The 14974-nt window shown below is 42.5% G+C and overlaps 1 protein-coding gene across 2 annotated transcripts in view; it reads right to left on the bottom strand.

The window, feature by feature from the left end:
* PODXL2 (podocalyxin like 2) overlaps nt 1-14362 on the bottom strand; it is a 30427-nt gene extending 16065 nt beyond the window's left edge. Inside the window, exons 1-6 of one of the 2 annotated variants that reach the window (XM_069966738.1) lie at nt 14346-14362; nt 6722-6825; nt 6368-6607; nt 5009-5293; nt 3279-3829; nt 2010-2084 (exon numbers count right to left, since the gene is read on the bottom strand). In XM_069966738.1, the coding sequence (XP_069822839.1) occupies nt 2010-2084; nt 3279-3829; nt 5009-5293; nt 6368-6395 (939 nt within the window). In that variant the 5' untranslated portion in view covers nt 6396-6607; nt 6722-6825; nt 14346-14362. Of the gene's footprint in view, nt 1-2009; nt 2085-3278; nt 3830-5008; nt 5294-6367; nt 6608-6721; nt 6826-6994; nt 7068-14345 lie in introns of those variants that run through there. The other variant, XM_069966737.1, reaches the window with a different exon arrangement.
* Between the last annotated feature and the right edge of the window lie 612 nt (nt 14363-14974).

Here is a 14974-nt window from a genome sequence, read left to right as displayed (position 1 = left end):
TTATTATTTATAAAAAAAAAAAATTGGGGGGGGGGGGTGTGCAAATACTTATGCATATATGTAAAAACAAAGCAAATGGACAAGTAAGCTCTCATGCAGCAGTACTACAGCACATCGAGTGAGAGTAATGTATTAGTGGTTGCCTGTAAATGAAGGCTGCTGCATGTGACTAATGAGGCCCGATCACTGACAGAACCCGCATATCTGTACCAGCAACACTTTGTGGTAATGAAAGGGTCAATGTCTTATGAAAGGTCACTGAGCACTTCCACATTCCACCCTCCTGCTAGGCAAGCTGTCTAATCCCAGCTGCTGTTGCTATAGCAACGTGGAAACCCTGGAGATGGTTAATAAAGACAGTCGACAGTTGTCATGGAGACTGCTAAATCTCAGGGCAGGCTCCGGCCTGCACTTTCAACAATACAATTTGGAAGCAGAATCCATAACAAAATCCCGTTCTTGGCAGCTAAGGAGGCAATAAATCACTGTAAATAGTTTGTGTCTCAAGTCTTAGGATTGTCAATTTGTGATCCATGTGTAAGTCTACATTGGCTCGACCAGTGATAAATTCAGCCTTATAGGGACCTCCACTGGACAGATGACTATTTTAAAGCAAGGCTCAAAACTGAGCTGCCCTGAGAAGGCTTCTTGTTCTATCCCTGTGCCCTGTGTTTTCTTCCTCTGTCAGCCATTGACCTCTTATTCCTCCTATAGTTGGGTTCCAGGAGTAATTATATTACACCCACCATTTCTGAACACTATACAGCCTCCCAGGCATCATAGAAATGCATAGCCCCTTATCTCTCCTTCCTCTTTTGCTCTCTTCTCTATCTTTACACTGAATTCAATGCTGTGTCTGATCCATCAGTGAAAATCCTGGAAAATCAGGCAATTTGTTAATTTTTTTTTTTTTATAACAACTGTTTAGTTGATCAAACAGATCAATGCCCTAAACTGTAGCTGCAAAAATTCTTACCTAAAGCCCTTTGTATGAATGCAGGGATATGACATAATCTTATAGGACATAGTGGAGATGACCATTTACTTTAAGGTGTAACAGTAAAGATACAACGCTGTTCTCTACAATTGAAGGGTATTCCATTATGTTGTGACAAAAATTCACAAGTTCAAAACGCTTGGGCTGTGTTTCCTGACGTATTCATTTTTTATAATGTACTCACACTTTAAATAAAAACGTAATGAATTAGAATAAATGAAGGTCTACACCAAATCTGCTGTGTGCTGAAATTGCTCAAGGTGTACCACTTCACGTTCCTGCCTACACCTGTTAATTGAGTTAATCAGTGCACTGGCACTTACAAATAGACTGTGTGTCTGTACATGAGAGGGGTACACAGGGGCGGATTAACTTTACCATAGGCCCCGGGCTGTTCACCTAGCCTGCCCCCCCCCCCCCCCCCCACACACACACACACAGTAACTATGGTGGCACTAGCCTGGCGTTCATAGTACAGGACAGATAATGTCATGATGTCCTGATTTGTGCAAAATTGCCATAAAAAAACTGTGATTTTTTGCAAATCCTGGCAGAAGTGTAGCCAGGAGACAGTACACCACAGAAAGTATAAGTCTTTTTGGGTGGTCATGGGCCCCCCAGGAGCTCAGGGCCCCGGGCTACCGCCCGGAACGGCCCTATTATAATCCGCTACTGGGGGTACATTGATCCTTTTTTATGCCATTACTCTAGTTTTCCTTGATTTCGGGGCTTCCATAAAGGACTCTGCAGAACCCTGTATGAAGCAGATCTCTGTACACTCCAAAGCACCAGGACTTACTTATTTTTTCTCAAAAATGCTGACTGCCCCCATGATGATCGGTATTAGAGATGAGCGAATTTACAGTAATAACGCAGTAAAGCGATTCGTTATCTCTAAAATCTGCTCATCAGCCTGCTGTCTTTTAACGGACTGCCGTCCGTGCCACTCCTCACTGGTGTTTAATTGGCGTCCATTATAACATCACAGGTGGGCAACCACATTTGTACTTACACAGTCAATATCATCCGACATGTTCAGTATCACATAGTTCTTTCCAGCCAAATTAATCCAATCCTTACAGATTACCTGGAGATAGAAAAATAAATCCAACACTGTAAATGTAATAAATATTGGAAAGTATTTACATACATTCAGTTGCTGTAGTGTAAGACTAGAGTACTGTATATGGTCCTTCAAGAGAAATTACAGGGTGTCAGAAAAAAAAAATAACAAATGGACTTGCAAAGTTAATAAAAAAGTAGAAAATTGAACTCACCTGCCACCAATCCCTGCCAGCGCTGTTCTGACAGTGCAGAAAAGATGATGGCACTCACCCACTACGTGAAGATTCCAGCTTTTTGGTAAGAACTAGTGCAGGGGAACACAGAGTCAGGCGAGACGAAGCGGCGTTTGCCGCGAAACCGGTCGCCTGACTCTGTGCTCCCCTGCACTAGTTCTTACCAATAAAGCTGGAATCTTCACGTAGTGGGTGAGTGCCATCATCTTTTCTGCATTATGAAGTTTACATACAGTCTTTATCCCTGATTAAACACCACTGGAACGTGCTTGGGTACTGATCAAACCGGGACATTACCGTACTGGGAGGTAGGCGGTGACATCCATTTACTCTCTTGACTGTTCTGACAGTCCCATTTTAAAACTTCCTATTCTCTGTCCTGCTCATTCTATCACTGGCCAAGGAAGAGGGTCACCTCTGCTGCCAGTGATTGGGTGAGCAGACATCTCCACGAAGCGTTGACAGTTGGGACCAGCACTACTGGACTGTCACTGGCAGGGGATTGGTAGCAGTTGAGTACATGTTGATTAACTGGTTTTAAGTCTACAAGTATCTTTCTGGAGTACCCATTTAGCTGTGTTTCTGGAGCCCACGCAACAACAACAATCATAAACTCTTAAGGTTATCACTGCAAAACCAGAATTATAAAGATTATTAGGGAAGTAAATCCACAGACGCATATAAAATAGCAATCTCTACTGTCAGCTTCAAAAGACCTTCTCTTCTGCTTAACTTTATGGGTTATGTTAGTAGAGGACCTGGAACCTCCTGAAGATCATCTGTTGGGCCATTTTGGCCGTAAACCTGAGATTTGAAGATGCTATATGACAATACATTCTGGTTCAAGGGCCCGGTATATCATCACATATTTATATGTTGCTTCATGTAGTAGTACTGGACATCTCAGTACCTCAACACTCACTGTACCCCAAACCTTGCACCCAGAGAAAACACATGAGAAAAATAGTATTTGTTGTCCGTACCTGATGTGACACCATTGATACCTCACTTGGAACTGCTGCCTTGGTTGGGTTTTTATCTCGTTGGGTGGAGAACCTAATTTTTCCCTCTTCACTGGCAATATGCAGTGACTGGGTTGATAGGTTTTCATCTTCATGATACCCAGGTCCTGCTAGGGAATGTCTTCCAGGTGGCGCCCATGAGTCAGCTGGTGGTCCAGGCCGGGAGTCTGACTCTTGATCATGGTTAACATGATGGTTTTTAGACCATGAATGCTTTCTGTTCTTTCTGGAAGGCTTCGTCGTTGGGCGAACAGAAGACGTGAGCACCATCTTGGAAAGTGTCCTCTCCTCATTATTTGGTAATGGCGCTATCCTCTCATTTTGTGTTGTGGCCTGGATTGTATCTTCCTTTTCTGGGACCTTAGTACTTGGAGCTGCTGGTTTAGAGGTCCCATCGATTCCTGTCAACCACACCGTTGTAGATGTTTCTATGGATTCTTTCGGCAAACTAGTGCTGCTGTCTGTAGTCTCTTCTCGGTTGACAACATGAATGCTTGTGGTATCTGGTTCATCTGTAACAATAACACATGTTTTACTTTTGCAAAGTAATACCTTTGGATGCAAGTTGAGCGGCCTAAAATTGTTGTAGGGTTGTTCAGCTAACAGCTGTTTCTCCTCCCAGATACACATGCAAGGTTGGCCTGGCTATGCATGCAAAGGTTTTCAATAGGGGAAAGGGATATAAGCTAATGCCAGACACCTCTAGCAGTGCAAGAACCACTCATCAGGAATGCTAGGATCCAGCATGCTCAATCCTTCTTTCCTCCAACATCATGGAGAGTTGAGACATCTCCATGCACATTAGATGTTTGGATTTGACCAATTTTAGTTTAAAGAGGTATTCCAGCAAAATATAATTTTTTAATATGTTTCTGAGCATGATGCTAAAATAAAAAAACAAGCAACACATACCTTATTACTGTCAAAGAAAGCAGGTAAGTAGATAAGTATCACTTGTTTGTCATTTTTACATCAGGCCAGGCAACATATAGAAATATTATTTTGCCGGAATATCCCTTTTATATGTACAGGCACACTCCAGTCCCACATATTACTGGTGACTAGCAGTAACCTGTGAATTGATTCCAATTGATTGGGTCCATTGATATCAATAGGTTCTCTGTGTAGTGTTCAAATTGGCTGAGTCCTCCAGAAAAAGAGAGATGATAATTGTAGCTTATTAGGCTTCAGTTAGATTATGGAGAGACTCAATAACTCAGAATATCATAATAAGGTATGTTGACATATGTCCCTGCTTTAAACCTACAGGCAGATCATAACTATTGGCTATCAAAGTTTGCCACAATGTACAACAGAAGGTAAAATGGATCAGTCTGGTGTCCAGGTAATTTTCTTCAGAAAGGATTGTCTGGACAGGATACAAGGAGCAGTATATATAGCAGTATATATATAACACAGGATGTAATACAGGATCAGTAGAATCCAATTAAAGTAATGCATAGTGACTCTACAAGCAAAATAGTGATCAATATAAGCCACCTCTCCACATACTGTGAATGAAAACCCGGAACGATATTGTTGCAATTTCCAATTCTCAGACTTTACTCTCTAACTTTCAGGACATATTTGATCGACAAGTCATACAAATTAGCTACAGAAACTTTCAGAATACAATCTGCTCATATAATATTAAAATACTATACACATCAAATGAAAGACTTGCCCCCCACCTGTCTGAACTCTACTGTCATCATTGCTCCCATTTGATTTCCTTGTTTCGGCATCCCAGAAATATTTTGGTGACTGAAAGATGGCGATTTCTTCTGTCTCCTGGCTAGAGAAGCCTGAGCCCTGAGGTCTATTAAAGGAGGTGTGTTGAATGTCAGTGTGTGGGAAGCAATCACTGCCGTGGTCGCACACAATCTCCAGATTGGCCTCGTCGTCCAGTAGAGATGTGGAGGACAGTCCTTCCGAATGGGAGTCATCACAGGTCACTAAGAGGAAGCAGGAGAACCCTGCGGAGAAAGACCAGGCTGGTAATACACACAGAAATATAACATCCCTCAACATACATGGAACAATAAAATAGAGATCTGCAAACTGTGGCTCCTCAGTGGTTGTAAAGGTATTACTCCCAAAACACTCTGGCAACTTAATAACAGTCTGATGCGTTTCAGTCCCATTGTCAGCCTAAAATGTTTCATATAGTAGTGCCATATTGTACTTATATAACAGTGCCATCCAGCGCTAAAATACCAATGCTTTGCAGTGCCCACATAAAAAAGCTGCTACATATAACTAGCACTACATACTAGCTGGCACTACGACATAGGTTTAGACATTGGTGGGTTTAGCATGGTGGAGGCCCCAGAAGAATTGCCCCTTTCGCCCATGCTATTATTCAGTTCCGATGACGGCTAAGGAGAATTATTGGTTATAAACTAACAAACTCTATCTGTGTCCAAGAAACCACTTCTTCTCAATTACAGGATCAGTGTTACACCCCCTAATGGGAGACACCATACAAGTGTCACGCATAAACATTTCTAAATTAATTATGTGGTCCTCGGGGGCCTGTTTAGCATGATGAATGTCTAGCAGCCACGGCAGATTCTTAATCTCATTATAGAAAACAGAACGTCTGAGATTGTACTCAAACAGAAGGACGTGTGCCAAATGTCCTCTCTAAAAAAGCCAAAGAGCACTTCTGCCAATTTAGCAAGTGTTAAGTCTCAAGAGCTTGTAATCTAAAGGATATGACTTTGCAGATTGTGCTGATACATATACCTCTTCAATGGCCCTGCTGACATATACTGTCACCAGGTTTACAAAAAATTCTACCCTTCCAATTCAAAATTTCCATAGATACAAAGACTTCATATGCAGCATTAGATTGAAATACAGCAACTGCTGGGCTGGCAGGCAGGCCTCCTCTGGACAGTACCCAAGGTGCCATTGTGAGACGTGCCCTCCCTTTGCTGCATGAATTTTTAAAATAGTATGCACGGTGTCAGACACTGCGACACAATACCCCAGTGCCATGCAAATAACAGACTGCAGAATGAAGCAGAGAAATAAGCAGATCTTACCCAACAAGAGATGCCAGGCTTGCAGCATGTTCACGTTAGTATGCTATGTACACCTTTGGAGCACAAGACATCCCTATAGCCCTGGAATAGATGAAGGGCACCAAAATGCCAGCTTTCTTCTTTTTTCCCCTTACCCAGGTCTTTCTCTCTCTCTCTCTGCAGGGCGTAAATCAGGATGAGATGAAGGCAATCTACAGGTGTCTGAGGACTGCCCCCTTCAAAGTGTCACGTTGCCAATTCCTGTTGAAAAAGATACCCTCAAAATAACCAAGATATTTGACATTTACTGTCGGCATTGGCATTTACGACAACATGCAGTCAAGCAGTGGGTATGACCTGTGGTTCATCACTCACAATGTGGACATTAGTGTAGGGGGTCTGTTGCTAGCAGGAGCTCATAGGATGAGGATGATAGATCTCTGGGTTGTTATCTCTTGTTGTACACTGAAAGCCAGGATCTAGGAGCAGAAAGATATAGTAGAAGCAGGTGGTACAGGAATAACCTAATCTGTGCTAAGACCCAGTGTTCAAGCACAGGGGTCTGTATCTTCTGCCAATGCCCTGCACTGACTGATGCATAACACTGTATCTCCCCATACACAGTATCCTGAACAGATATTCACTCACCTCCTCCCTGCAGGGCTGGCGCAGTGTCTGTCTGCAGATCACCTCTCATCCTCATGGTCCTACTGCCCGCATTCTGCATACAGCTCCTCCTACGTCAACCCCTTGCTCAGCCCTGGGCTCTACAAAATACTCTCTTATGTCAGATTGGAAGATGCACACATTCAGATAGAAATGAGAACCCAGTTACAGAGCATTACTATTCTGCAAGTCAATGGTGTAACTGAAGGGCTGCAATTGCAACTAGACAAAACACCTGAGACATAGCCCCCTATCCTCAACTCCATTACATATTAGGGCAGTGTCCTAAGTAGAGAGTTATATGTCTTTAGAGTGGGTTTTATGATGTATATAGATTGTGACATACAGTGGTGTATAATGTCACTGGCTGAAAGGCAGTGGGTCCAGGTAGAGCTGTCACAGCAGTTCACCTGACAGCATTATACTTTTGATGTCACATCATCTTGCATGACTTATGACAAACAAAGATGTAGGACATGCACAGCTCAATGTCAATGATGGGTGCTAAATGGTAAGCATATAAACCAATATATCTATACCAAAGAAAAAGCTATGCCACATTCATGTACCATAGCACACCAAAAAAGTATGATAAATAAAAGTACTTTATTGTGACAGGTACAATATCAGAAGTCAATGATCCCAAAAGCTTAAAAACAATTAAAAATATATAACATATGGGGGGTACCCGGTATGGTACCACCCGTAATGATACCCCTATCTGGGTATATCACACACCCTGTACAAATAAAGTGCACGTGCAATGTGTAAATAACCAATAATAAGTCCTAGTATACACAAGCACTGTAAACAATATCACCTAATAAAAAAAGGGTTGTATAGAAACAATAAAGTGAAAATCAGACCAAGTAAAAAGATGTCACCATAAATATACAAGCAACACCCCATCACCACCCTGTTGCTTGTATATTTATGGTGACATCTTTTTACTTGGTCTGATTTTCACTTTATTGTTTCTATACAACCCTTTCTTATTAGGTGATATTGTTTACAGTGCTTATACTTCTTAGTATTGTGGATTGCTTGTGTATACTAGGACTTATTATTGGTTATTTACACATTGCACACGCACTTTATTTGTACAGGGTGTGTGATATACACAGATAGGGGTGTCATTGTGGGTGCTACCATACCAGGTACCCCCATATGTGTTATATTTTTAATTGTTTTTTAGCTTTTGGTATAATTGACTTCTGATATTGTACCTGTCACAATAAAGTACTTTTATTTATCATACTTTTTTGGTGTGCTATGGTATATGAATGTGGCATAGCTTTTTCTTTGGTATAGACATCATCTTGCATGAAATTAACTTGGGATATTGAAACAGCTTACATGAATGAAAACCATTAGGATGTACTTGCAATTAAGTGTGATGCTAAGCCAGAAGAAATGAGAACAATTCTTCCATCCCTGTGTGTGGGTCAATAATACCGATACTACTGCTTAGCAGTCCAGCTTGTCATTGTCATAAAAAACTGATCACATGACAGCACCTCAGAGAGTTCACTAACATTTCCCGTACAAAACATTGTCAATGTTTTATTAATAGCTAGGGCTACACTTGGACTTTTTGTAATGCTACAGATTGATTTTAATTATTAATAGACAGCTGCAGTCCATATGATTGCATACAACTTGGTATCGTTTTGGACTGCAGCTGTAGCTAAAATAATTTTTTAGTGCTACATTTTAGTGCTACAAAAAGTCACAGTGTAGCCCAAGCCTATGACAATAAGATACTGTGTTCGGAAGAAATCATGCTATGTACCACTCACATCAAATCCCACTAAATGCAGCAGCACCACCTGCTGACTGCTTTGTGGTACTACATTATGGCTTTGTAACTTGTGGCTGTCCAGTTGACTATCAACAGTCTCCTACATGCAAAGCTGCTGATAGGTACCTGTATAGGTGGTGATTCCATTACTGGTCTTCTTTTTTTGCTCTTCAGTGCTGTTGTTCAGTCATTTTTTTAAATATGTTCAATTAAGTTTTTAACAGAAAAAAAACAACACATAATAATCAATGGGGTAGGGGAGGAAGGCGGGGAAGGGAATGGGGGGATGGGTAGATGGGGAGGTGTAGGCAGAGGAGCATGGCAAAGATTGCCAAAAAGCAGGTACATCAACCAATGACATGGTTTTGCAGGGCTTAGTTACTAATTATTAGCGGTGAGAGACGCAATCCAGTTCTTGGACAATAACTGCATTACCTGCCAAACAGACCTCAGGACAGATCTTGGATTAAAAGCAGCTGACAGCACAAGCGGTTGGGGGGGGGGGTGTCAGATTGTGGGTACAGAGTCGCTTTAAATTCACCAGACCAACCAAGAAGTAGGGAAAGCTACTTATATGCTGGGCTGTATAGCTGGAGGTATAACCAGTAGGAAAAAGGAGATTGAGATCCCGTTGTAAAGCTCTAGTGACACCACATCTGGATTATTGTGTCTAGTTCTGGAGACCTCACCTACAAAAAGATACTGATAAAATAGAACAGGTCCAAAGACGGGCTACAAAAATGGCGGAGGGTGTAAAGCATCAGGAAAGACCTAAGGATCTAAATCACTACATTGCACGCTATAATTAGCAGCTGGCAGTGTTATCATTTGGCTGGTCTTCCTGAAATCAGCAATCTGTTTCTCTTATGGCTCTACTAGGTATTGCTCCCACCTAGCCAGAATCCTGCTCCACAGTGATGAGGGGCAACACCCCGAAACAGCTGTCTGTGGATGGATATCGTGCCTTGGTTTTTCCCTTGTCATTACATTGACTTATAGGGCCACTTAATATGGTGGTTTTGGTAGTTTTCCTACAGGAGCCACCCCCTGGCTGGGCACTTCCCTGAGGGATATCTGGCTAAATCTAAATCTGGATAGTCTGGAGAAAAGAAGGGAAAGGGAGGACTTGATCAACACAATTAACTCTATCCTAAGATAATACGAAAGGAAATACTTAAAGCGTAACTGTCATTTCAGGGTCATTTTTCTGAAAACATTAAATATCAACAGTACAACTCTGTAATAGGTTTTATGTACTAAGGGTGCGTTCACACCTACAGGATCTGCAGCAGATCTGCAGCAGATTTGATGCTGTGTTCAGTTATTTAAATGAAATCTGCTGCAGAAAATCAGCTGCAGATCCTGTAGGTGTGAACGCACCATAAAAGAGTTTCCTTCTGTACTGAAAAAGCAATCTCCCAGCTTCCCCCCTCACAACAAATGAAGCAGGATTTCTCTGTCCATTATGTGGCTATGGAGAGGAGAGGGGCTGTTAAGAGTGACTGAGCACGGAGCAGTCCTGCACAGCACAACACCCTGCAATCTTCTCTCAGTAAGTTCATAGATAAGCACTGACCTTTCTGACACCTGAATTTAGCGTTTTAGGTGCCCAGAGAGTCTACAAACAGCTGATCTTCATGTCACCTCTTCCTGCTCCCTCATCTCCCTCAGCCCCTCCCCCCTTCATAGGCTTACAATGGAGAGAGCAGAGCCCGTCTTCACTGGCTTCTCTGTAATGAAGACGTGTTTGCCTGATAATGCACAGATAAGAAGTCAGGGGGGGGAGGCTGGGAGATTGCTTCTTGAGTACAGAAGGAGGCTTTTTTGGCTGATCGCTTATACTACTGATTTCTGCAATAAAAAAAAACATGACAGTTACGCTTTAAAGGAAAGACTGGATGGACGAGTGGTGTTTTTCTAAAGACTATGTTCTTTGTTTGCACCCAAACTGATATACTGTAGTAAATCTGGTCTGAAGAAATTAACACATCTGTTGAATGTTGAAAACATTTGTGTCTATAGCGCATAAGGATTATCTAACATCGGAAACAACAAATGGAACAAAGCCTCAGCTGTGAGAAGTACAAAGTTAGTACCAGATATCAGCTAAATAAAGTTGCTGACATTTTCATTACACAATACAAAGCTTTCAGTGCTTCAAACTGCACCACCCCTGTCAGGCAGGCAGATTATGACTGGTCTCCTATATTTAGGGTACAGTCTGATCCTTATGGCAAGATGTAGGACATGTCCCAATAACCAGACTGTAAGAAAGCAATCACAGCCAGCAGATGCCATTGTGCCCTGATTTAGCAAATCTCTGTTGTAGTTCACCTCTAATTACCCATCTGCTATTTAGAATCTTTAGAGCTTAAGCTAGGCATCAATCTGCTGCCGAGAATCAGACATCAGCTGTCACCAATATTCTCTACACTGCAGCCCGCATATAGTTCTTACCTACACACAGTGAGAATAGTGTACAATCATACAAGGCATTTATCTGGTTATGTTAACTTATAAGGAACAGCAGAAGTCAATGGTTTTCCATTAGACCTAATAGCACCACAATGATGGGGTATTCTGGCCCTTGTGTACTGGTAGATAGAATTTAAAAAATATTTAATAGTTAACTAGCTATCCTTTCCTACTTCACTTCCTTTCCCTCCCCTGTACAACGGCAGCCTAGTCAGTGAGTTATTTAATGGGACTATCCAGGCCTAGAAAAACTTTTTTTTTTTTTTTTTTTAAACATATACAGCGTCACTCTCATCTCTACGTAGTATATGGTACTATAATTCAGCTCCATTGACCTAACATGATAGGTTTCCATTGACTGGAAAATGACAGATCTTGTACCTACTGTGGGGGACTCACTCAGGTATTGCTAGGTAGCGGTTGCAGACAGAGCAGACAAACTGGCAGTTCAGAGTACAAATCTTAGGGGGAAATTTATTAAACTGGTGTAAAATAGAATTGTCTTAGTTGCCCCTAGCAACAGGTCCTTTGGAAAATGAAAGGTGGAATCTGATTGGTTGCTAGGGACAACTAAGACAATTCTGCTTTTGAACCAGTTTGATAAATCTTCCCCTTAGTGTTTATTCACACCACAAAAACAAATGGCACAAAAATCCAGCATTACCTTCATGCTGCAATAGCACATAATTGTACAGCCCTAGCTTGGCCTTTGAGGCTGCGTTCACACTATGTATATTTGGGTCAGTATATTTCAGTCAGTCAGGATTAAAAACACAGAAAGGCTCTGTTCACACAATGATGAAATTGAGTGGATGGCCGCAATATAACAGTAAATAACTGCCATTATTTCAATATAACAGCCGTTGTTCTAAAATAACAGCAAATATTTGCCATTAAATGGCGGCCATCCACTCAATTTCAACATTGTGTGAACAAATCCTTTCTGTGTTTTTAATCCACTCCTGGTTTTGGTTGAAATATGAGGACCACAATACTGACTGAAATATACGTAGTGTGAACATAGCCTAAAGGCCCTATTCCACCAACAGATCTGACGACAGATTATCTGCCAAAGATTTGAAGCCAAAGCCAGGAACAGACTATAAACAGAGATCAGGTCATAAAGGAAAGACTGGATTTCTCCTCTTTTCAAATCCACTCCTGGGTTTGGCCTCAAATCTTTGGCAGATAATCTGTCGTCAGATCTATTGGTGGAATAGGGCTGTTAGGCAGTAACTGAAGTCCAACACAAAGGTCAAGGTGTTTGTTCACACCTCACAGCAGCGGCTGCATTGTACATAGTCCATGTGTCTGAACACAGTCTAACTAGTCCTCTTAGGGCCCATTTACACAGAAAGATTATCTGACAGATTATCTGCCAAAGATTTAAAGCCAAAACCAGGTATAGATTGTAAACAGAGATCAGGTCATAAAGGAAAGCCTGAGAGTTCTCCTCTTTTCAAATCCATTCCTGGCTTTGGTTCAAATCTTTGGCAGATAATCTGTCAGATAATCTTTCTGTGTAAATGGACCGTAAAGGCCCTATTCCACGGAACAATTACCAGCCGTATTCGGCCGATAAACATCCCGTGGAATAGAAGGCAACGATCAGCCGACATCGTTCATGTTGGCTAATCATTGTGTCGTTTGTCTTTCAAACATGTTGAAAGACAAACAACTCATACAGCAACAATCTGCTGCTCGTTTGCTCCTCATAGTTGGGCCTTGGAATAGGGCCTAGAGTACACACCAAATCTTCTTAGCCCTCACTCCCAGCTGAGCTTTGTATGCTGGGCGACACCTAAAAATTTGGAATGGCCTATTAAGTCCAGTCCAGTCCATGAATACAGCTCTCTGCATCACTATGAGCAAGACAACCTGAGAGGAAAATACCTTTCATCCAGCAACAAACCCCTGACTGTGTCCCCCCCCCCCCTTGTTCAACCTTGAAGGGGTGAACACTTTCCACACAATGCACTCAGGACAGGGCATCTGCATTCCCTTGTAGTCGGCCTGCTCTGTGTTCTACCGTGAACTTGAAGTTCTGTAGTTACAAGAACCATGTGGTGACCCAAGCATTCCTCTCCTTTGCCTGGCTCATTCACTTGAGAGGTGAATGGTCAGTCACCAGATGGAAATTCCTCCCCAAGTAATAACAGAGAGACTCCAGTGCCCACTTGATGGCTAGGCACTCCCTCTCCACTTTACTGTACCTGGTTTCGGCTGGAGTAAGCTTGTGATTTAGGAATCCAACGGGATGTTCTCCCCTGTTAACCTCCTTAAACAGTACAGTCCCCAGGCCCACTTCAGAGGCATCGGTCTGTACTACAAACTCCCTTTTGAAGTCAGGTGTTATCAGGACCAGTGACCCACACAAAGCAGACTTCAAAGCTGAAAAAGCTATTTCCGCTTGGTCATTCCAGCGTACCATCACTGACTTATGTCCCTTCAAAAGTCCTGTCAATGGAGCTGCCAAAGTTGCAAAATGGGGAATATACCTCATATAATAGCCCACCAAACCCAGGAATAATCTTTCATGCCAGGTAGTGACAGGCCTCGGCCAACCCTGTATCGCCTCTACCTTATTCATCTGGTGTTTGATGACATAGCCTAAGTATCGGGTCTCCTCTAACCCTATGGCACATTTCTTTGGGTTAACAGTTAGTGAGTCTAGTTAGCGAGTGAGTCTAGTACGGCCTGTACCTTCGCTAGATGACATTCCCAAGTCAGCACAGAGAATGACAATATCGTCAAGGAACGCCGAGGCATATCGATGATGTGGACAAAGAACAATGTCCATTAAAAGCTGGAACGTGGCTAGAGCACCATGCAGACCAAAAGGTAACACCTTATAGTGATATAGCCTCTCGGTGTGACAAAGGCAGTGTTCTCCTTGGCAGCCTCCATCAAGGACACTTGCCAGTACCCTTTGGTGAGGTCCAAGGTAGAAACCTGGCCTGTCCTAAACGCTCAATTAACTCATTTAGCTTATGAAAATCATTGCAAAAACATAAAGTCCCATCTGGCTTGGATATTAAAACTGGCTGGCCCACTCACTATTAGATTCTTCAATCATGTCCAGCCGCAGCATCAAATGTACTTCCTCTGCGATGGTTTGGTGCTGAGCCTCGGGTACCGGGTACGGCTTTAGCTGGATTTTCACCCCTGGCTCGGTGACATTGTCATGTTGGATTATGGAAGTATGCCCAGGGAGGTCAGAGAACACGTCCGTGTTCCAGCTAATTAACTCCTTGGCCTCCTGAGCCTGTTTAGGTGAAAGGCTGTCAGCAACAAGTACTGTGACAGATGCATCCCTTAAAACAGTCGGAGATGCTAGAATCACTTCCCCAAAACATACCGAGTGTGGGTAGCTCCCAACACAAGTCTCTCTTTATTTTCACGGCTTTAGTAAACGGACATGGTAGATCTGCTGCGGTTTCCGCCAACCTGGCTGATGTACATTGTAATTTACGTTGCTTACTTTCTCCAGAATTTTGTAGGGGCCCTGCCACCTCGCAAGGAGCTTGCTGTGTACGGTCAGTACCATAACCATAACTCTGTCTCCTGGGTTAAGGTTCTGGATCAGAGCTGCTCTATTGTAGAATTAACTCTGGGCATGCTGAGCTGCCTCCATATGTTCCCTGACAAGGGGTATCACTGTCTCCATCCGCTCCTGCATTTTAGTA

The sequence above is a fragment of the Dendropsophus ebraccatus genome, chromosome 4, assembly GCF_027789765.1.
Source record: "Dendropsophus ebraccatus isolate aDenEbr1 chromosome 4, aDenEbr1.pat, whole genome shotgun sequence".
Taxonomy (NCBI): Eukaryota; Metazoa; Chordata; class Amphibia; order Anura; family Hylidae; genus Dendropsophus; species Dendropsophus ebraccatus.
Note: the sequence above shows the minus strand (reverse complement) of the source record. Positions and strands in the feature narration are given on the sequence as shown.